General features: G+C 39.1%; 1 protein-coding gene across 2 annotated transcripts; it reads left to right on the top strand.

The window, feature by feature from the left end:
- Positions 1–12,320: 12,320 nt before the first annotated feature.
- Positions 12,321–23,640, top strand: LOC110338888 (cholesterol 7-alpha-monooxygenase). Of its 2 annotated transcripts, XM_021222353.2 has the most exons (6): positions 12,321–12,455; positions 14,284–14,524; positions 15,192–15,778; positions 16,847–16,977; positions 18,657–18,832; positions 19,381–23,640. In XM_021222353.2, exons 1-6 carry the CDS (start codon positions 12,376–12,378, stop codon positions 19,675–19,677), a joined length of 1,512 nt encoding a protein of 503 aa, XP_021078012.1. In that variant the 5' UTR covers positions 12,321–12,375; the 3' UTR covers positions 19,678–23,640. The 2 variants fall into 2 exon arrangements, with proteins under 2 accessions (XP_021078012.1, XP_029389299.1); XM_029533439.1 differs by lacking the exon at positions 14,284–14,524 and having other exon boundaries at positions 12,332–12,455; positions 19,381–20,657.
- The last annotated feature ends 258 nt before the right edge of the window (positions 23,641–23,898 follow it).

The following is a 23,898-nucleotide window of genomic DNA, read 5'->3' as shown; positions in this document are numbered from 1 at the left end:
ATATGCATTTCACAACAAAGTTTCAAAAATGACAGAAGTAAACTGACAAACTTTAAGAGAGAAGTATGGAAGAGAGCAGAGGAAACCCTGGGTGAACATGTAAGGAGCAGATGGAGTCCTCAGTGAATGGGTATGATTGTTAAGGACACTTCCATGGGACAGGCAAATCCTTCCCAGGATGAGGCTCGGAGTATAACAAAGCCTTCCTCTGTTCTAGGTATGAACATTAACCGAATGTACCAAAGCCATCAGCCACCGCTTCCTCCTCTGGGCTGACTGAAGTCTGAGACTTCCCCTACAGAGGCCTCCTACTAAGATTAGCCAAACCTGTCTGCTCGATCAGTTCAGCAGTACAAAATAAGCTCCTTCCCTCATTCAATACTGTATCTCCTTGATTCAGATGTATATAATAAATGCACCGAGTTTCCAGATTGTGCACTTAGTGCCACCCATCAAAGTGTACAGCGTCCACTTGATCCCAGAGTTCCTCTACATGTATCTGTTCTTTATTTATTCCTCACTTCAGTTAGCTCAATCCTTGTAGCCATGCAGAATGCATCAGAAATACACAATTCAGCAACTAAACTTAAGGAATTTGAAACCTCACGCTCATGATGGGTGAATAGCTAGAAAGAAGGTCGGTAAGAAGCCAGAAGCTTTAAGTAGCACTGTACGTAAAGTATACAAAGCAGACATATTTCCAATGCAAACTCTACACAACAGCAGAACACAAATTCTTCTCAATGAAATGTATGATATTCTGTGGGATAATTATATAACAGGCCATAATATCAGTCTTAATACTTAAAAATATTGAAATCATATAAAATATATCTACTAATTACTATGAAATAAAATTAGAATTGAATAGTTCAAAAATATTTGAAAAAATCACAAATATGTGGAACTTAAACAATATACTCCTAAATAACCAAGGAATCAAAGAAGAAACCACAAATTAGATAAAAATATGATGAATATAATAAAGTACAAGCTGGGCATGATGGCACATGTCATTAATCCCAACAGGACAGAGGCAGAAACAAGCAAATCTCTGAGTTTGAGGACAGCCTGATTTGCACAGTGAGTTTCAGGACAGCTGGGGCTATATAGTGAGATCTTGTCTTGAAAAATAAACAACAGCAACAACAACAAAACAAAAAATTCTTAAAACATAAAGTACAATAAACAAACAAAATGTTATAGTAACTGGAAGCAATGCTCAGAGGGAAACTTTGACTAAGATGCCTGTACTAAGAACAAGAAAGAAGGTGAGCAAGCCTGCCTGGCCACCTGCGTTCAGCCCATAAAGCCACAGGAAAGGGGAAGGAGAGATACTGCTGGGAATAAAATAAAATGGGGCTGGGGGAGGCCTGGGGAAAAGTTGGGAGGAAAAAGATGCCCACGCCCCTTCAGAGTTTCTCTATTCTCTGGTCAGTCAGGGGTGGGAAGGCTGCTTCCTACCCTATCCACTCATCCCCGGGTGGGCATTCCTCTATCCCCGGGGGGGGGGGGGAAGAGTGTAACCATGCTACAATCCACAGACCCAAAGAAACTAACGAGGAGGACCCAAGGGGGCAGAGGACATTCGAATCTCACTGAGAAAGGGAATTTGATTAGACATCAGGGGTGGAGGGAGAAAAGGGACTGGGTGGAGGAGGTGGTGAGGATGGGAACAGTAGGGATTGGGATCGTGTGGGAGAAGGAAAGATAGAGAGGACTGGAAGAGGCAGTGGGAATGGGGGTCATCTCTTAGATGGTACCTCTAGAAACTTGGGACAATGGAAACTCCCAGGAATCTACACAGGAGACCCAGGTTAAGACTCCTACTAATGGGGGAATTAGAACTGGAAATGGCCACCTTCTGTAACCAGGCAAGACTTCGAATGGAGGGACTGGGACAGCAGCCCAGCCGTAAAACCTTTGACCCACAATTAGTCCGGCCTATGAGATACGCGGGGGTAAAGCTGGAGCAGAAATGGAAGGAATTGGCCAACCAGTGACTGGCAAAGCTGGAGATGCATGCCGTGAGAAAAAAATGATAAAAACTACCAACAGTCTAGCAAAATCAGAGTGAGATCAAATTATTAAAATAAATAATAAAAATACTGTTTACAAAATACAGGGTTGTAAATGAATGCTTTATTATTTTATTTTTAATATTTAATACATTTTAGAAACACATAGCATATCAAAACTGTCTCAAAATGCCAGTTGTACCTGGCTATAATCCTGGCATTGGAGAGGCTGAGGCATTAATATTGTTGTGAGACAGCAATAAGACATGGCTGAAACAACAACAACAACAACAACGACACCAAAAAGATCCAAAACAAAACCACAATAAACAAATAAAACAATCATGAGGTCGTCCCAATTAAAGCCTATAGCACTGAGGTTCCTTATGTCTCTAGAATAACATTTTTGTAGGGCTTCTGGGACGGATTCGGCCAAGGCCACTCTTCTGAGTGAAGTTCACATGCACAGTCTCATAAGCCACTGCATTCATGTTGTGACTTAGTAGCTCAATTGCACCCCCCTAAAACATCCAGCAGCGGAGGTCAAAGCACATAGCCAACCCATTTACATTAAGTAATATAATAGTAATATAATAGTAACTATTCATGAGAAAAACTCTAGCAAGTGTCAACAATATGATCAATTAGAACGATGGCTCTACTTTATTTGTACCTGCAAACTTAAACGGACAAAAACCCTATGAATTTCATCAATAAGGCAACAGGTTTAGATTTCACAGTTCACTTCAACTACATGAAATAACTCATTCAGATGTAAAATTCTATGGATGTGTATTAGAGTCTTTTCTGTTTCTGTGATAAAATGTCTAAGGTATTGTACAAAAATTTAACCCCAACCTAGGGTTTCTACTCTACCTTTGACCATTTATTTCTAGATAAAACACATACATACGATGTTTATATTTATAATAAGTCTTAATCAGCACAAGAGCTTGGCAAATATCTATGCTCTATGCTATTATGTCTATTTCCCAGCCAATAAGCCCTTCATATGATTTGCCCTGTTTCATGTGGGTTGCTGCTCTTAACTCCGACTACCCACTCCACACAACCATTGTTTTATGACTCCCCTGACCTGTGGTGACTTTCTGTTCTCTCTACCTTCTCCTCCTCTTCAGGGTTCTCCTCTGACCCCAAGTCCAGTAACCCTAAACCCTTTCTATGCCTCTTCTGCCCAGCTATTGACTGTTGGCATCTTTATTCATCATTCTGAAGTTACCTGGGGGCAAGGTTACATGAGATCACATGGGTCTATGTGCGGACTCTTTCTTCTCTGGTTCAACCAGGATTTGTTGGCCTACCATTTGGATTATAGTACACAGCAATAACCAAACCTCAGCATGAAGGTTTTAAACTTTTAAAAGCGTTTAATTTGGCTTATGGTTCCCGAGGGATATCAGATCACCCTGAAAGTGTCAGGGCAACAAAGTGTCAAATGTTGCAGTTCAAGGAGGGAGCTCAGAGCTCACATCTTCAACCTGTATTAAAGACAGTGTAGGAACTAGAAATGGTGTGAGGATGTAAAGTATTAAGTCCACCCCCAGTGACATATTTTCTCCAGCAGGGGAGCATTTCCTAAATCTCCCCCAAAAGATACCACCAACCAAGAAGGATTGATTTCTCTGACTTAAAGCCTACATGAGAGCTTTTTGTTACATGAGCCAATTCATAATGAAGGAAAACTCTATAGGTAAGTCTTCAGATGCCTCAACTCCCTGGTTGTAGTAATGAATGCTCATTATATAACATTCATTTTTGTGGATGGGCCTGGTGCTCTTTGTATGTTGATGCTAATTTCTTTCTCCTCCGGAAGGGTTGTGGACAAGGAGTGAGTCATACTCAGTTGACTTCTTGTGAACCTATCCCGTAATGAATACAGGAGCCAATCATTGGGCGAGTAGGCGGGACTTCCAGGTTGGCCAGAGGAAGAGAGGAAGCAGGAAAGTTAGGTCTTTTGGGGACAGTGATAGCATGAGGACATGATGTGTCTCCTGGTTACGAGTGTCTCCTGGTTTCGATGGCAAATCTGTCAGGATTCACCACCAGAGGATTTAGATTTAATAAGGTTTACAAGTTAGGATTTTAGTTGTTGTGCCCAGCAATTGAGTTACCATTATTTCTGAACTAAGCCTGTGTGGTGTTTTTCCTTTATGTGGGATTTGACTGGGTTCAAGAGAAAAAGGTATGGCGGCAAAGCATGAATTTGCCTGAGGCACACCACAAAGGCCATGGGGATTGAAGCATGGTGTTGGGGTGGTAGATCTGCCAGTGGGAACTTAGCTAGCTGGGTGGTGAGATTCTGGAGCACTGAGTCAGAGTCTTGATGGGATTAAAAACAGGTCAGCCATTGGCCTGCCAGTGTATGGCCAGACAGGCCATTGGGACAGAGGCTCAAGCACGGGAACATGCCGGTTTGTTTTCAATATTTTCAACAATTCATGAGTAAATTTTTATTTATTTATCAATTTCTTTTAATTTTAATTACGAGATTTGCTTATGTCATTGTGTGAGTATGTACATGTTCATGCTGATTTCCAAGAAAATTAAATCGTTGTATTTTCTTATAGCAGGAATTACAGGAAGCTGTCAAAACCTGGCCTTTTTCCTGGGAATGAACTTTTATTAATTGCTTGGGCATGTCTATCTTGATATAAATATTTTAAAGTCTTTTATATCATCTTGATGTCAATAAATAGGAAAACACTTATACCAGATTAAAAACCCTATCCATGTAAAAAAACTGTATCCGTGAGCTTGTTTATTAAAAAAAAAAAAAAAATCCTGTTTCATCTCTTCTTCATCATAGCCTTGAAAGAAGTAAATTATTTACCATGTTCACACATGTGTTTTGGTAGAAATCACCAACTGTAGTTGTTTGTATTTTGAAACCCTTAGAATAGATATTAATGTTTGCTGTATGTGTGGCAAATCAAAAAACAAAAACAAAAAAACAAAACAAACAAACAAAACAAAACAAAACAAAAAAACAAATAAAACAAAAACCCAGAACCATAAAAACCAAGTCAGGTAAAATGAAATAAACAAACAAACACTATTCAAGCAGAATTTTAGAAGTCTGAATATACTTGTCCTAGAAGGAGGATTTAAGTAGGAAAGTTTGTAAAATTTCTGAGAGCCTTTCCTAAGTGAATTGTACTGAACATCTAATGTAGAGCCAGTAGCAACCTTTTGTGAACTCGTCTGTAATTTGGAAGAAGAAACTTCAAAACCATCATACTGAGGCAGTGCTACCTTGGGGGTGGGGAGGTTGAGTAAGTTTGGCCCCGTAAAATCCTGTGTTTCAGTGGTTCCTTACTGGAGGAGTTATGACCTTGTTGGAGAAAGTGTGTTACTGTGTAGGTAGGCTTTGAGGACTCCTAAAGGCCCTGCCCAGTGTGGACAGATCTCCTTCTGCTGTCTGCAGGTCAGGATGGAGAACTCTCCACTCCATCTCCAGCACCATGCAGCCCTGTATGCTGGCATGCTTTCTGCCATGATACTAATGGCTTATGAAACTGTAAGCCAGCCCCCAATGAAATGTTTTTCTTTATAAGAGTTGCCTTGGTCATGGTGTCTCTTCTCAGCAATGAAACCCACACTAAGGCATACCTATTATTAAAGTCAAAGATATTATATATGAAACCCATTCCAAAACAGTGTCCCTAGTGCACATAGATGGAGAACTTTTCCATAAACAAATTTAGCAACCCAAAATATCCTTATCCCGACAAGTAGGACTTATCCCACCAATAGAGATAACCTAACAAGTAAAAGCCAACAACGAAATACTTCCCAGTAGCATGAGGGAAAACCCACAAAGAATCTCACTGACGAGAAAAACAACATGCCAAAAACTGCACACCGTTCCATGAGAAACACTTTACAGATATGAAAACAATACCTACAAAGAACACCTCAAAATACCACAGCTGATACACTTAATGTTAAGACTGAAATATTTGATCCTAGACAAGGATATCTGTTTTCACCATTTGTTCCACACTTTACTAATAGTTGTATCTGGTGTAGCTGGACCAGAAAAATAAAAGGAAAGAATAGTCTCAAAAAATAAATGAGCTTGTTTATTAAAAAAAAATCTGAAGAATCTACACAATACCATTTAGAGCTAAGTTCTTCAGAGTTAGAGGATGCAAGATAAATTTCCAAAAAAAAAATCATTCTATTTTTATAATTTCTGTACAGTAGCAATGAACACTGTAAATGGAGTTACAATACAACTCCATGTATGACAGTGGAGATAAGGATAAAGCACTTAGAAACAACTGTAACAAACTATACAATAAAAGCTACAAAACATTATTGAAAAAAAATAAACGACAGAAAACCTAAGCAAACAGAAGTCTTTTATTTCCGAATCAAAAGAATCTTGTTCTGATGGACTGTCCTGTCTTCAAATTGATCTAGATGAGAAATTATTTGTAATCAAAGATGATCCTAAGATCATGTGGAAATCCAAGAGATGCAGAGTACTCACTGAGCAATCCTCAAAATAATCTCTAAAATTAATGGTATGAGGAGCCTTATATTTACTGATTTTAAAGCTTAACACAAGTATACCCTAACTTGTACCAAGGTTGTGCACTACTAAACATTGATAATCTGAATAGAATTGAAATTTCAGAATACAACTATTCATAAAGGTTTATATATATTTTGGGTAAATGTACTTGTCTGTGTGAGTTTGTGAGTTCCACATATAGGCAAGTGTTCATAGACGTCAGAATATGGTATCAGACCCCTTGGGACTGGGTAGGGTTGTTAGCTACCATGCAGCTGCCGGGTCCTCTGCAGGAGCAGTGAGTGATATTATTCATTGAGCCATCTATCTAGCCCTAAGATCCACATTTATAGTCAACTCACGTACACAAATATCCAAGAAACTTTCAGTGGGGGATAGTGTTGGACAGATGCCTCAGTGGTTAAGAACACATGTTCTTGCAGAGGATTCAACTTTGATTCCCAGCTCCCACATGGCAGTTACAGCTGTCTATAACTCCAGTTCCAGAGGATCCAATACCCTTTTCTGACCTCCAGCAGCACCATACATAGATGAGATGCCCAGACATAAATGCAATCAAACATTCAAGTACATAAAATAAAATCATCTTTATCAAAGCTTTCATTAACAAAGGAAAGTGTTTTTCTACAGTGTTGTGACAGCTGGATATCAATTTTAAAAAAATGAAGTTGCACACCTATGCCATCTCATGCACAAAAAACCATCACAAAATAAATCAAGTCTAAATTTAAGCGCAAAACATTTAAAAGCCATGAGAACAAAACGAAAGTATAAATCTTCATAGTTCAGAATTAAGAAGTATCTTGATTGTGGCATTGAAAGACTAAGCAGCCAGAAAAATTATAAATTATATTCCATTGATGTTGTCTTGTGTGCATCTAAGGACATTAACAAGACAGTAAGAACACAATTTACTTCTGGTAGATCTGTCTGTCTGTCTGCTTTCCTGCCTGCCTGCCTGCCTGCCTGCCTGCCTGCCTGCCTGTCTGTCTGTCTGTCTCTATTTCTCTCTGTATTCTCACCTTATGACATTCATTTGGCTACATCAGTTTGATAGCATAGTTGAGCTTTATAGACCAAGCTAAGATTGGGGTGGGAATTATCATGAAAGCAAAGGAAAGACTTAATCTTGATTTTGGTAACTTGGGCAATATAATTTTCCCTGGATGCAGCATAGCACAGCAGAGATGGATGTGGGCTTTGTGCCAGAGTCTCACAGAATCAGATCATCTGCAAAGAGAGACAACAGCACTCATCTCACACTGCTACCATGCAGTTAGGGAGGCAAGACACTGAAGGTCTTGGCACAAAACGTGAATGCCTTGCTTTAACCTTTCCTAATAACAGAAATGATGCCAGAAGCCAGGCAGCAGCCCTCCTGACTTTGATTGGCCATATCCCTACGGGGAGTCTATTTTGTCTGTTTATCTCCTATCTCCAGCATCTAAGAAATACTTTTCACAAAGCAGGTGGTAAGTTAATGGGAACCAAATGCATGAAATAAATATTAATTAACATATAGCTAGGTACATGGCACAGTACAATGTCCCGCTGGATTAAGGTACCCTGTACTTCCCCTAAACTTAAGTAGTTTCCAATGACTCACACACATATATTTTTTTATACTCAAGTTTTACTAGATACCTATAATTCTAAAACCGGGCATTTATGATTCAAAATTATATTTTCTTCTTTTAAAGAAAAGTTTGTGCTACATAGTCCTGGCTGGCTGGTACCGACTCTGTAATCCAGCCTGACCTTGACTTCATGGTCATCCTCTTGCTTCAGCATCCCAAGTGCTGGGTTTCTCAGGGATGTGCTACCATGCTTAGCTAAAATTACCTTGGGAATCAGGCCCAGGTTGTTCTTTTCTATAGCTTCATACAATTTTAACTCAAAAGTGAATAGAAGTATTTCCCAAGAGCTTATTATAAATGCCCCGAGGTAATCACAGGCAGATTTACCACCCCATCTCCGGATGCCCTTCTGCCAACTGGCTCTGGGATAGGCACCTCACATGGAGTTTTCATTTTGCAGGCATGGAAAAGTTGAAGAATCACCTTAATTTTGTTCACTTGAACTCCTTCTTAATGACTTGTGAACTCAAAAAAGCAGTTAGTTTGACTCAGTTGTTTGACCATATTGATAAACTTTGGGACCCACATGTCCCAGGCAAAGTGTTCCCACCACTGAGCTCTACCCCCGCTCTGCTATTTTATTTTTTAATATCATATTGTATATTTTTTTAATAGGCAGGTCAATCAAGTGTGCCCCCAGAATATGTATGCTGACAGATGAAGTTTGATTTTTCTTTCTGCTCTTCTGGTGTAAGACCCCATGTTCTATCAATTTATTTTTTAAACATTTCTCTTTTCTTGCATATGTGTAGTTGTCAGTGTGAGTCTGTGTACAAAACATGTGCACAGGTATCCACAGAGGCCAGATTCCCTGTAACTAGAATTACAGGCAGTTGTGAACTTTCCTCTGTGGGTGCAGGAACCAAACTAGGGTCATCTGCAAAGGATCCTAACCACTGAACCATCCTGCTTTGCTCATTTCTGTTTATGATGATGGGAAACTGAGCTTAGGCCTTATATTCTCTGAGGGCAAAATCAAGTTCTTCCAAACTGCAGGATTTATGGTCTTCTATAATATCCCACAGAAATGAAAAAGAAACTGACCCACTAGAGAGGCATTGGAGTTGAAATAAACACAACTTGGCAAGCCAGGACTTTGGACAATAATAACCCTGCCTTTTCAGGGCACCTGTCTACACTGCTGCAATAGACATGCCAGAGGTCAGGGTCACAGCTGTTATGCTTTACACTGTGTTCCCAGGGATAATTCAGTGCTTACCATGCAATAGGTACCATGCTGTGTGTGCATGCGCGCACGCATGTGTGTGTGTGTGTGTATGTGTGTGTGTGTGTGTGTGTGTGTGTGTGTGTGTGTGTGTGAGAGANAGACAGACAGAGAGACAGAGAGACAGAGACAGAGAGAGAAAGGCAGAGACAGACAGACAGACAGACAGAGAGAATTAATAAAATTTTACCAACTAAAATAGGGCATTAAAGAAAACGAGGGGGGAAAGTTGTGTATTCAACATCATAAAGTACCAGAACTAAGCTAAAACCACACCCAGATGTCATCGTACCCAGACATGAAACTTGATGCTCTGTATTTATCAGAAAATTGTTTATGTATTCCCTTGCAGTCTACTTGTAGGTTTGACAACTGTCATAAGCATTGGCTTTTCCAGTCCCAGGTTAGAAGCTTTGCTAGATGCTGTTCATGAATACAGAGCATCAGTAAGAATTGGACTTCTTAGATGAAAAGACAAAGCCTGTGTAACAAAGAAAACTGTCATGTGTATGTATCTCCATATGTGCGCTTGGGTGCTTCACATGGAGAAGGTGTTACAATTGAGGGAGGAACAAAAGGACATGGTAGGGGACATCAAGATAAACACCTGCCAGGGGGATTGGAATGGGTCTGCGCTGTTGTGAGGGTGGGTGAAGAAGGCAAGACCTTAGGAAGCTTCCTGAGGCTCTGAGAGCGATTTCCCCTTATTTGCACAGAATTACAGATGCATGGGAAGTGGTAAAGAGAATACTAAGAGGCCACCTCTGGCTTTTCCTGTTTATTTTTGTCTGCTGTGATTTATTGAAGAGGTTTAGAGACCTGGATTGCCAGGCTATGAGGTTGTTTCCTCAGTTACTCGGCTGTGGTTGGATGCATCAGGGCTAGACTCCTCAAGAGCCATTTGAGAAGATGATGTGCCATTTTATAAAAGCAATAGAAATATACTTAATGTCCACAAAGCATTAGGAGGTTTAAATAGATTCTGAGAAAGATCTAGCCTGCTGCGTAGCAACTGATGCTAATGATTATAGTCACAGACCACACAATAAGGGATCTGTGGGCTCTGTTTAGGGAGGGGGAAATCTATTGCATATGGCGTCTATAGCAAAAGCTAGGCAGAACTCAAATGTCCACTAATCAAGAATTAGTTGATGGGCTGAAGCAATGTCTTGGCAGATAAGAGCATATGCTCTTTCAGAGGTCCTGAGGTCAATCCCCAACAACCACATGGTGGCTCTTAACCTTCTATAGTGTGATCTGACATCCTCTTTTGGCATGCAGGCATATATACAGACTCATGTACATAAAATAAATAAATTCTTAAAAAAAGAATTATTTGAATAAGTTGTTCACTAAGATAGTTTTATGCACATTAAGGACATATTAACAGTAATAACACACACACCATACAGATATGTATCCAGAGACATATATGTACATTTTATCTCTCTTTTATTGTTTTCTTTTCCCTTCTCTGACTGGCATCAGGGAATAGAATGCGCTCTATGTGGCCTAGTGTCATACTCTACCTGCGGTTTTGGCTTTACTTTCTGCTAGGTGACCTGAGAGGGTCCCTTGGCTTTACATATCAAGAATGCTGATGGCTTAACATCTACATCACTGATGTTGTCCTTTATCCTTACGTCAGCTTCTCATACTCAGATGAGAAATTGACATTGTCCCTTGGATTTTCAAATGTTCAAAACATTATAGTGATATATTTCTTTCCAAGGCAAGAGGTCCAATCCTCTCCACACTCCCAAGCATCTGTATATGAACTAATTTTTGCTTATCTTCTAGTTTCTTTCTTTAACCCAACTCCATCACCTATCCCCTTTGCCCGAATTGTTCATTCTGTGTTTTAGCACATCAAGCTCATCCTCTGTTCAGAAACTTTGACTTTGCTGTCCCCTGTCCTGGAAATGTTTTCCTCAGCTATTCTATCTCAAGTATCATCTTATCAAAAATCTTCTCCTATCAACATATTTAAAGCCATATTTATCCCTGTACACTTCATTTTATGGATACACAACACATATTTGCTGTCTCCCCATCAAAATACAATCTTCAGTAGAGAAACTCCCTGTCTTGTTAGTACCTGAAACCGGAATATCTTCAAAGAGTTCCTGGAACATAAAAATGCTCAATTAATATTTATGTTAAGTAGGAACCTGGGGTATAACTCAGAGGTAGAACACTTGCCTTGGACGAGTGGGGCCATCGGTTCAATTTTCAGCACAGAATGAAAGATTATGCTGGATATAGTTGGGAAAGTTGCATACCAGTTTATGAGTAGTATAAGAGGTAAATTATGAATTCATATTTACTTTTGGACAAGAAGTGTTGTAGTCTTTATTTGAAGAAAAGTACATCTTAATTGCAAATAGAAATTGGTAAAGAGTGAATTCTCAAACTCCGGCTGTCTGGAAGACAAACTACGGCTGCCTGGGAGGTTTTCTATTTTGACGATGGTAGATAGGTAACCCATCATAGACTACATGAAGCACATGTTTTATAAACACTGAACAATTTGCTTTACATCACACTCTACATCTTTGATAGATGAGCTCTTCTGTAGTGTGTTTACTTCTTTTTCTACACACAGAAGCACAATGTTAGCTGCTGTCCCCAGCTTTGAATGTTATGTCAGCACACAAGTGACAGACCTTCGGCTTATCGAGTATTGCAGCTCTCTGCTTGTTCTGGAGCCTCTTCTGAGAAGATGGACTTAGTTCAAGGCCAGATAATGCTATTTTTTTCTCTCTTTTTTTTTTAGGAGGACAAATAGTTAGTGTTTGCTCTGGTCACCCAAGTTCAAGTTATTGGATCATGGTCCTATGTATATATAAAGCCAAGTTAGAGCCACAGTTTTGGGACCGCCTTGCCTTGCTAAGCACAGATTCTCCCCTTGGGAAGTTTTCCAGCTTTTGCAAAATGATGAGCATTTCTTTGATCTGGATGATTGCTGTGGTAGTGAGCTGTTGCATATGGTTTATCATTGGAATAAGGAGAAGGTATGGAAAGATTTTTTTTTAATTTGTCTTAATTTATTTCTAGTATTCAAAACCTTCACTATTACACAGCATGGAAAAAATACTAGTACATTAGTACTTTTAAATTTAAATTTAAAAGATATACATCTTTGACTAAATCTAACAAGATATAGATAGTTCCCCTTAGAATATTCACATTCACCACTGGTAATTAATGCAGATCTTGTTAAACATAACTAAAAAATTACAAGTTTTTGATGCAAGTTTGTATATGTGTGTGTGGAACAAACCTAAGCCGGGAAGATGCTCTACCTAAGCAAGCGTGCATTCATTTGGGTTTTCTGCAGACTTAGTCTAAGCCTGGGTGAGAGAACAGAGCCTGAATCTGTCTGTCTCTAACTTTTCTTTCCAATGTTAATCAACTATGTGACTGGGAAGTTTTGGTGCCTGCACATGACATCCTTTTGAATGACTCAAAGAACATTTGGGGGCAGGATATTTAGCTATTTTCTGTTCTGTCAACATCAAAATAGGAGAACACCCCCGGCATTATCTTCAGAGTGGTAGACCAGTGTGTGTTCTCTTAGTTTAAAATTTTTTCTTTGTCCCTTGGGTTACTTTAATTCATACCTGATAGTTGCCAGTTTTAATTAAACAGCTTATCTTCATGCTAAGAAAGGAAATACCAATTATACTCAATTATTCTTATAAGAGACGAAGAGATATTATTCACCAATATCTTAATAGGCTAAAAAAAAAATCCACTGTTTTAATAAAAAAGCAGGGTCTGCATCATCAAAAGAAGTATCTACAAACTGTAGTTAGGAAGCTTGAAATAAATAGTAGAAAACACTAAATATGTAATTTATTGGGAAATAAATAAGCTTATAATTTTAATAAAACATTTAAGAAAGCGTAAAAGAGTATTGGATTTTAGTTCATGGTTTGCCAATGTTTACTTGATCCAATTTCATTTTATAATGATCTAATTTCCCAAATGAGATTCCAATTCACTTCAAGTATCATTGCAGAATAATAATGGATTTTTTTTTGTTTTGTTTTGTTTTTTTTTTTGGTTTTTGAGACAGGGTTTCTCTGTGTAGCCCTGGCTGTCCTGGAACTCACTCTGTAGACCAGGCTGGCCTCGAACTCAGAAATCTGCCTGCCTCTGCCTCCCAAGTGCTGGGATTAAAAGGTGTGCGGCACCACACCTGGCTTAATAATGTTCTTTTTCCAGAGCTGATAATCAAATGGAGAGTTTTATTCATGTTAGCAAGAGCTCCATCATTGAGCCACACCTCCAGCCCTCAGGATGCTAGAATTTTATATTATGTAGATTTAAATAAAACTTTAACACTGTAGTCCTTTCTGTCATTTGATGTTTCCCATCCTTAAAGAAAAAGAGCAAATGAAACATTTTAGGCATTTAGGGAAATGATTCTTAGAAAAGTCTAATCATTAGGTGATAGTTCGAGAGCAAGAATCTTGTTGGCTATGTTAACACTTTAAGCTCTGCCATTGGGAAAAGCAATAGGACATAGGCATAGAAAACAATTTATTGGGTTCTTGATTAATGTATGAATACACACAAACACACACACTCACACACACACATATGGAGGTGGATAGACTGATAAATGGGTTAATAGATAGATTCGTGAGTGGGTAGATTTAGTAATCGCCCTTACCAATATCTTAGTACACTAAACAAGCCACTGTTTTAGTAAAAGAGAGGGGTCCCCATCACCAAAAGTATCTACAAACTATAGTTATGAAGCTACCTATGAAATAAGTAGTAGAAAACACTGAACACGTAATTTTCCCAACCTCCCAAATCTACATCTTACAGGAAAGTAGGTGAACCTCCTTTGGAGAACGGGTTGATTCCATACCTGGGCTGTGCTCTGAAATTTGGATCCAATCCTCTTGAGTTCCTAAGAGCAAATCAAAGGAAACATGGCCACGTTTTTACCTGCAAACTGATGGGGAAGTATGTCCACTTCATCACAAACTCCCTGTCATACCACAAAGTCTTATGTCATGGAAAATATTTTGACTGGAAAAAATTTCATTACACTACTTCTGCGAAGGTAATTAGTTATACGGACTGTTTGTTTCCTGGTCTGTTGATGTATGAACATATTTAATTGTTTGAATTTTATTAGGTTGCAGAATAGAGATAACATAAAATCAGAAAGTTTCTTAGTAATAAGTATTAGAACTTTAAGATAGATGTAAATTTGTCGTTGATGATTACTGCGACCGAGGACACTGCATGAATCAGGAAGATTCATAACACCAGAAGTGCCTACACAACACCCCCAGCAGAGTGTTGGCACACTTAACCTTCAATCCATGCACACATGTTTCATTCCTTAAAAGTAGGCTGTATATTTAAACATAATTTGGATGCCATCAAGAATCTGTTCTAGAGAAAACAGCATTTAATGATTTTTTTCCAAGAGAATATTAGATATAGTCTCTGTCACTAAGTAGATTAAAGTGCATCCACAAAGAATATAGAGGCAGATTAATACAACAGCAAAGGGTGATGGGCAGTCCAGAAAGTTCCACTCTAAAGCTGGGATTTAAACTTGACCCCAAGGGAAGGGTATGTCTTGGTTTTACCGTTGGAATGTACCGTGAAATTGTATTAGGGAAGTATGAATGTATTTCATCTATCTTCCAGACACTTCCCCGACACTAGCTAACCTGGGTTTAGCCCCTCCCCGTTTCATGGATTTTATGTTCTGCCAGGCGTTTGGACACCGAAGCATTGACCCAAGTGATGGGAATACCACGGAAAACATAAACAACACTTTTAACAAAACCCTCCAGGGAGATGCTCTGTGTTCACTCTCTGAAGCCATGATGCAAAACCTCCAATCCGTCATGAGACATCCCGGCCTTCCTAAATCAAAGAGCGCAGCCTGGGTCACTGAAGGGATGTATGCCTTCTGCTACCGAGTGATGTTTGAAGCCGGATATCTAACGCTGTTTGGCAAAGATATTTCAGAGACAGACACACAAAGAGCATTTATTCAAAACAACCTTGACAGCTTCAAACAATTTGACCAAGTATTTCCGGCACTGGTGGCGGGCCTCCCTATTCACTTGTTCAAGACTGCACATAAAGCCCGGGAAAGGATGGCCGAGAGCTTGAAGCACAAGAACCTGTATGCGAGGGACCAGGTCTCTGAATTGATCCGTCTACGCATGTTTCTCAACGATACGCTCTCCACCTTTGATGACATGGAGAAGGCTAAGACGCACCTCGCGATCCTCTGGGCATCTCAAGCAAACACCATTCCTGCAACCTTCTGGAGTTTATTTCAAATGATCAGGTGACTAGTAATTTAAGTGTTTACTCCTCATGGTGATGTATAGTTCAATTTTTAGCTCAGAAACTGAAAAGACTTGTAGCTTTCTATGCCGTCAATCAAGAAAGTGATACCCAGTGCCAATGTTTAGCATGCGCATAACAGAAGCAGCATTTTGTAAGAGTACAGTCCTATCGAAGGCGATGTCCCAGAAACCACAGATCTCAGATAGGCTGGCGCTCTGTTAATGCAGATCCCCTGGCCCGGTAGTGTTCTTCACCCTATAGTGTTCTTCTGAATGTCAAGTTAAATCCATGACTGCAATCTTCCCCACCATATAAACATTTTAAATGATGACTGGCTTGCTGATGTGATAAGGGCAGTGGCCGGCCACGCCTCACTAATTTGAGTATTCCCATTTTCATGCTGTCACACAGGAATTCATGGCAAAGTAGCACCATGGATTTCATATCATATATGAGCTGCAGCCATATTTTAAGTCACACAACTACTTGTTAGTCAAACATTTCTGAGGCTCAGTTCACTGTAATCAGGTAAAGTAGGTTTCAAACTCAGCCTCAAACCATTTTCCAGACATCGAAATGAAATATCCTTTATCTCACCATTCAAAAATAACAATATAAGTGGAAACACAGTACTGAAGCCATGATATGAATTGTAAGAGAAAACTTTAACTTCTATTTGGGAAATTAGCCAATCCTTGGTAATTATATGTTAGGGGACATATTCCTTCTGATTTACTATGTTCATGTATTAGAATCATTAATTTATAGAGATCTCACCAAAGCTTTGCTTTTACATAGCAAGGCCCCTTTAATGCCCCTGCATGAACTCAAGGACATGAATCCAGTTCAGTGCCCTTGTGTATACTCCCTGTCTGTCTCCCCTTGGCATACATACTCTTGCACATTCCCATGATGCTCTCCCTTTGCACACTCCCTGGTACCATGATCTCTCCTTGAGCAATCCTTACTACCATAACCACCTCATTAAAAGAAATGGATAATTCTTATTTACTTGCAGATCTCTAAATAAGGACATCCCCTTCCCCCGATATGTCTCTTTCCATAGGAGCCCTGAAGCAATGAAAGCAGCCTTAGAAGAAGTGAATGGAGCATTACAGAGAGCTGGCCAAGAGATCAGCCCTGGAGGGAATGCCATTTACTTGGATCAAGAGCAACTGAACGACCTGCCAGTACTGGGTATGCATGCTCTGCTGCCCCTCATTCACCATGTCAGTAATAACAATGCTCAACATATACCTTGTGCTACATGTTATGCCAAGTATTTGCACTTCCCAAATAATAGAATAACTAGGGACATTTTCATTTGAATCAACCAAGCAAGGGACTGAGACCCAGAGGGTGGGATGATGCCTGGGAACAGAAGAGGAAACAGTGGCAGCACTTCTGATACTCAGCCACTCTGTGACTTTTGAGTTAGTCCTTCAAAACCATTAAACTTAAGGATACAGGAAGCATGGAGTTAATGAGAGCAAGGTACCATCAAGGAAGAGTGACTGGGTTGGCTAGTGGGATTGAGCAAGGCTTTGCGTCCTTTGTCTCCATATGTGCTAGAATACAGAAGTGTCATGTGTATAGTAAAAGAATCTTTATAGTAAAAGAATCTTTATAGTAAAAGAATCTTCTGTAAGGGACAGAAGCTGACATGCAGTACCAGAGCAGTGTAGTTTATTAAATGTGGCAGAAGTCTGGCTCAGGGCCTCTGGCTTCTTCTATACTGTCAATATTGACCTTGAACCAGACCAATGACTCACTGCAGTGAACACTTGCAAGAAAGCTGTTTGGGTAAAAGAGTGTGCCAGACCATGACATGCCACAGCTTCCATGGAAGATAATAATAATAATAATAATAATAATAATAATAATAACAACTATTATTATTATTATTTTGATTCTTTTCTTTTCAAGGGAAGTTACAAGGCAGACTGATGTGGAGGGATGGTGAGATGAGGGGTGCTTGTGTGCGTGATGTAAAATTCATAAAGAATCCAAAAAAAGTTAAAAAAAACAGTGACAGAAATCTAAAGTGCTCAACAATAACTCACACAAAATATTGATTGCTAGTTTATCCAATATTATTAACTGTTCTGTGTTCTACAGAAATAATATTACTGTTCTATAAAATGAGGGATAGCTATCTAGTCCTCATTGATGGTGAAGAATATTATATCAGATCAAATATTAACTTAGATCCGTGGTTTTTAGCCTTCCTAACGCTGTGGTACTTCACGTTGTGGTGACCCCCAACCATAAAATTATTTTCACAGCTACTTCAGAACTATAGTTTTGCTACTATTATGAGTTTTAATGAAAAAAAAGCCGGTGAAAAGCTTGTTTGACCCCCTGCAGGGGTCATGACCCACAGGTTGAGAACCACTGATTTAGATGATCAGCTTGAACACATATTTCAGCTGAGTCACCAAGAACAGTGCTGTGGCAACAGACATGGCTTCCATCCCTCAGCTTCGCATTTGCTCGTTTTGTATGTAGGTTGTCAGAAGTAATTCAGGTTGTATGTTATGTAGCCTTTAAGTGCATAAATTCAGGGCTGGTGAGATGGCCCAGCAGTTCAAAGCACTCACTGCTTTTGCAGAGGATCCAGGTTTAACTCTCAGCACCCATATGGAGGCCCACAACCACCCATAAATCTAGTTCTGGATGATCTGACAACTTCTTCTGACCTGTGCAGACATTAGGCATATGCATGGTACATGTGCATACATACAGGCAAAACACCCACCAACATAACAATGAATAAACTGAGACTATTTTAATGTATAAATTATTCTCTCCTGTACTGCCATTTCATTTCCCTCTTTTCTTCCCTCCCATCTGACTTCTATCTAAAAAATATTTAGATAGCATCATCAAGGAGGCTCTGAGGCTCTCCAGTGCCTCCTTGAATATCCGGACAGCTAAGGAGGACTTCACTCTACACCTTGAGGATGGTTCCTACAACATTCGAAAAGATGACATCATAGCTCTTTATCCACAGTTAATGCACTTGGATCCTGAAATCTACCCAGACCCTTTGGTAAGTTTCTGCTCATCAAAGTTCAGTATTATTGTGATAACCATGCAGGTCTAAATAAGGAATGGGTTTGTATTACAGCTTTGATTTGCTCATTGGAACCACAGTTATTTTCCCTGTCATTACAGCAAATATTCATGTTTGGACACTTTGGATAGAGGCAAGAATTTTAGTTCTCATATTTTTCATTTCATAGATTCTGCAAAGTTACCTTTTTTCTTAAGAAAAAAAAAAAAAAGATACCTTCTCCCAGATCCTCACTATTGGAGGATAATGTATGTGACTCGATCCTTCTAGTTTCTGTTTAGAACCTTTCTTGCTTTGCCTATCTGAGGAATGAGTCCCCAGACAGGGTCGGGAGGGACCTAGAGCTTCTAATTCCTCCAGCTCTCTTCAGTTTTATCCAGTGTCCTTCTGGTTCAGAGATGGCTGTATGCTAACTTGCTGGGGATGGTGTGATTAGTAGAAACTTACACTTTGGGTCTCCCAAGTGAAAAACGGGGCAAATTTCTCTCAAAATATGCCATTGGCTTGTTGTATTTTTATTGCAGACTTTTAAATATGATCGGTACCTTGATGAAAGTGGGAAAGCAAAGACCACCTTCTATAGAAATGGAAACAAGCTGAAGTATTTCTACATGCCCTTTGGATCAGGAGCTACAATATGTCCTGGAAGACTATTTGCTGTCCAAGAAATCAAGCAATTTTTGATTCTGATGCTGTCCTACTTTGAACTGGAGCTCGTAGAGAGCCATGCCAAGTGTCCTCCTCTAGACCAGTCCCGGGCAGGCTTGGGAATTTTGCCACCACTAAATGATATTGAGTTTAAATATAAACTGAAACACTGATATGTGGTCAGAAGAAGAGGACCCTGGGTGATGTAACTTGACTGCCGAGAGTTCTCAGTAAACAGGCCTTTGGGACAAGTGCTCACTGAAGCCCCCTCGTCGCTGAATTAGTGAGAAGAACTCTGCTCTCACCGCTCCCGTTCCTGGGGGTTCATGTAGCTGGGGCCTCAGTTTCATCACTTTCAGAACAATGTCTTTTGTTTTTATTTTCAAAATGAAGATATTCCAATTGGCAGGGTTTTTTTTCCTAAGGAAATTGCTTTATATTTTTATGAAAACTACCGATTAATTATGGAAGTACTTCAAATTCACGTTTTAGTGAAATTATTAATTTTTCACTAGTAAGGTCCTTCATGTGTGAGTATATTATAAAAATGTTTTAACGGATCATATCATGCTTTGCATAAAGGTAAAGGAAATTATTGTTCAGCCTTTTCTATGGTGGTGAGAGCTTGAAAATGATCTTACTATTCTGGAAACACTAAGGAAGTTTTGACATGGTCTTGCTATATTTTAATTTATTGTTGCTGGATATTTTCATTCCAGTTTTCAACTACTATATCTTTCCTTCTTTTTGACACACATACCAATGAGAAGAGCATTTTTCAGAAATTAAAAGGGCACGTCCCAGAACCACACCATGAGTCTATTAAGCCTTTAATTCCAGCCCCCGTGAGGCAGAGCCAGGCAGATCTATGACTCTGAGGTTATTCTGGTCTACATCAGCTCTAGACAAGCCAGGACTACAGAAAGGACCTTATCTTAAAAAAAAATAGTCAATTTCTATGTCATAATTGATTATGAATCAACATAAAAGATAAATTTAAAATCAGGACTCAGAGAAAATGACCAATTAAAAAACTTAGCTATGAAGTATGTAGAGTTCATTAAGTACAGGTTGACATTATATGTTCATTTTTTTATGGTTTTAAAGCTATGGTTATAGAAAGGCAGGGAGAAAGAGAGAAGGTAGAAAGAGAGAGAGAGAGAGAGAGAGACCGACCATGGCCATGTGGAGAGAGGGGGGAAGGGAAAGAGAGAAGGAGGGCTAGAGAGTAAGAAAGGTGAGAGCTTAAAGAGCTTTATGTTCTTTAAAAATGTTTTATGTTTTATCTCTAAATGCCTTAAAGATGAAGAACAATAATGAAAAGCTGAATAATAGTGCTTAAATACTGAGTGCAATAGTGCTTTGGTAATATACTTTAAAAAGAATTATTAGCTATGTCATTTTTACTGAAAATATATTTATATATAAATTATATTTATCTTTTTTCTTATATCATATATATAAAAATATTGTAACATTTAGTAATTTAAAAATTATACACCTTTCAGAAATTAACATATGAATGTTCATGTTTTAAACTTTGAACAGAACATTTAAATTATTCATCTACTGGTAAGCTACAATAATTTTTCTCATATTTATTTAAAATATTCATATCTTCAAGAAATCCAAAATATCCCGAGTAATCCCTCACTCAAATATCTCCCTAAGATTACAGTAAATTCAATAATAGGTTTTTGTCTGCGAGGACTGGAGCAGGGTCTTGTGGATGCTGTGCAGGTCCTCCAACAGAGAGCTGTATCCACAAGACACCTTCAACTTTTTAAACCTTACCACTAAATACCAGCACGGAGTTATTACCTAGGAAGGCTATGCCTCTTGCCTTTTTCACTTTGACAGAGGCGCATGGCAACCCAAGCAGGAACGCTCCGCGTAGCTGAAGCAAGCTTCAAACCTCACTGTGCTTCCTGCGTTTCCTTGTTTTAGGAAGTAATTTTCAAGACCAGGAAAATTTAATTGTTTAGATGAGGTATAAGAAAGACACGATTGTGTTATATACTAATCTGTACGAAACTAAATTTGTTTTTAAAACAAGTCTTATGACTCCCCGAATTGAATGTATCCATACACCTTCTCATGGCTTTCTAAAAGCATATTTTTTTTCCTACAGAATGACGGGTCTCATGGTGGTGCCTTCTTCTCATATTCTATTCTTGTGCAGTGATGGTTAGCAAATGATAGCCCATCAACCAAGGTTACTCTTCCCATTTCTGTACAGCCTAAGTGTTAATAATTTTTACATTTTAAATGCTTAGGGGGAAAAAGCACATGTCTATTTTATGTCATATATGAAGTATGTGAAATACAGACTGGCAAACCCGTGACTAAAATTTTTATTGGGATATCAGAAGCCTCATTCTTTGCGTTATGTCTACAATTCTATTTTTTGACATGTGTATGTAGTGTGCATTCTTGTGGAGGCATGTGTGAGTGCATGTGCACATGTGGGTAAATACGTGTGCATGCGTGTGGAGGCTGGAGGCTATGTTGAGTGTTTTCCTCCACAGTTCTCCCTTGAAGGTCTCTCCCTTGAGCCAGAGTCCAATGCTTAGACTAGCATAGCCAACTTGCCCCAGCGCCCTTGAATTACAGGAAGTTGCCACGCCCTCCTGGCATTTACCCTGGTGCGGGATGAGCTTCACAATGGCAAGTGCTTCGTCTGCTGGTCCCAGTGTCTACAGCTTCTTGCTGTGTAATTGTAAAGGCAAGGTACTGTGACAGAGACCAGGAGAACACAGAGCTTGCCATTTCAAAGATCAGTTTCTCCACAGGAAAAAAGAAAAAAGAAAAAAAAAAAGAAAAAAGAAAAAAAAAGAAAAAAGTCCCAATATTTGCCAATTCTAACTGCATAAGAAACCCCTGTATGCTTTTCTTAAATGAAATTTTATTAACTTAAAATGTACCAGTATCTGGAAAAATTTAAAGCACATGAGCAGAATTCATTTAAAAATCTGTGGATATAGTTTTATCCAAACTGTCAATTTAGGCATTAATTAAAAACTACACCATTCATTTTAGAAAAATTTTTATTTGAAAAAGGCATCTACATTAAAAAACAATGATGTACATTACATATGTATGTGTTAAAATATCACATTAAGTTATGTTTTACACCAGCTAAATATAATTAATAACAGCATTACAATTCCCCAATATAAGGTAAAGCGGGCATGAAACAAACCACTGTGAAACTTTCTCAGGATTGCAGTGGTCCAGTGTAGCGTGCGCATGTGTATGACACTTGTGTTGTGTCAGAAATTCTTCACTGAGGCTCATATTACCACCACCTCTGCATTTCACAGGAGCCAGAAGCCATTCGCCCTCATCGCAATGCTATGACAGATGGTAGAGCTCTGAGAATTTGAGCCCAGGATGCTGTGTTCCAAAGCCAGCATCTACAGGACGTCCAGAAGGCAAACTGTCTTAATTCATATCAATGAAAAGATAAGCCACAATAAACTCAATTAATGAGGCCATTCCTGTTCTTAGGTTCCCACTGGCTGGGAAGACCACTCGGTCAGAGAGTATGGGCATTTCAGCCTGGGCTCAGCTGGTCAAGGAGGCCAGGGAGGAGACTGGGGGCTCTGAGAACCCAGGCAGGCCACGACACATCAACTATGTCTTATTCTCACCTCACCTCCGACAGCATGGTGTCTCTTCAAACACTGACAGAACAACATGAGACGCTTCTTGTGAAGTCTTGTGCTGTTCCTACGGTTGCTGCTACACGTCTTTGAGGCAGTAAAATCAAGGCTTTAGATTTGGTCTCAGTCATGGATGGCGTTAGCTTGGAGCTTCTGTCGGACATTTTCTCAATCATACTGTTAGCAATTCAGTCCTACCCTATACCCTGATAAGGCAGCAGTACCAACTCTGTAGACCGTCTACGTCATCTACAGCCATGTCGTCCAGATCTCGTTTTAGTTAGAAGCTGGCATTCAGTAAACAGAAAAGTGATTCTGTTTAAAAAAATTCACAGTACAAAAATTCACAGTACAGGGTGTGCAGGACTCTAGAACTTACCTATTTGTCCTGGTCTTTGCATTGTGCTAACTGTACATTTTCTATTCTGTATCCCACTCTCCAAATCACAGGCTTTATAGACTTTCAACAATCTGCTTATCTGTAAAGATATCTTTGAAAAATAAAATAATTAAAAACATGTCTAGAAATATTTTCATTACTATAATTACATAAAGGCTTTCTCCTTTGGTGTAGGATCTGATGCAGGGCCCACTATCACAGATCAAACGAATGTCTTTTTTTCTATTTCTTTTTCTCTTTCTTTCTTTCTTTCTTTCTTTCTTTCTTTCTTTCTTTCTTTCTTTCTTTTCTTTTCTTTTCTTTTCTTTTCTTTCTTTCTTTTTCTTTCT

The sequence above is a fragment of the Mus pahari genome, chromosome 22, assembly GCF_900095145.1.
Source record: "Mus pahari chromosome 22, PAHARI_EIJ_v1.1, whole genome shotgun sequence".
In the NCBI taxonomy this organism is placed as follows: domain Eukaryota; kingdom Metazoa; phylum Chordata; class Mammalia; order Rodentia; family Muridae; genus Mus; species Mus pahari.
Note: the sequence above shows the minus strand (reverse complement) of the source record. Positions and strands in the feature narration are given on the sequence as shown.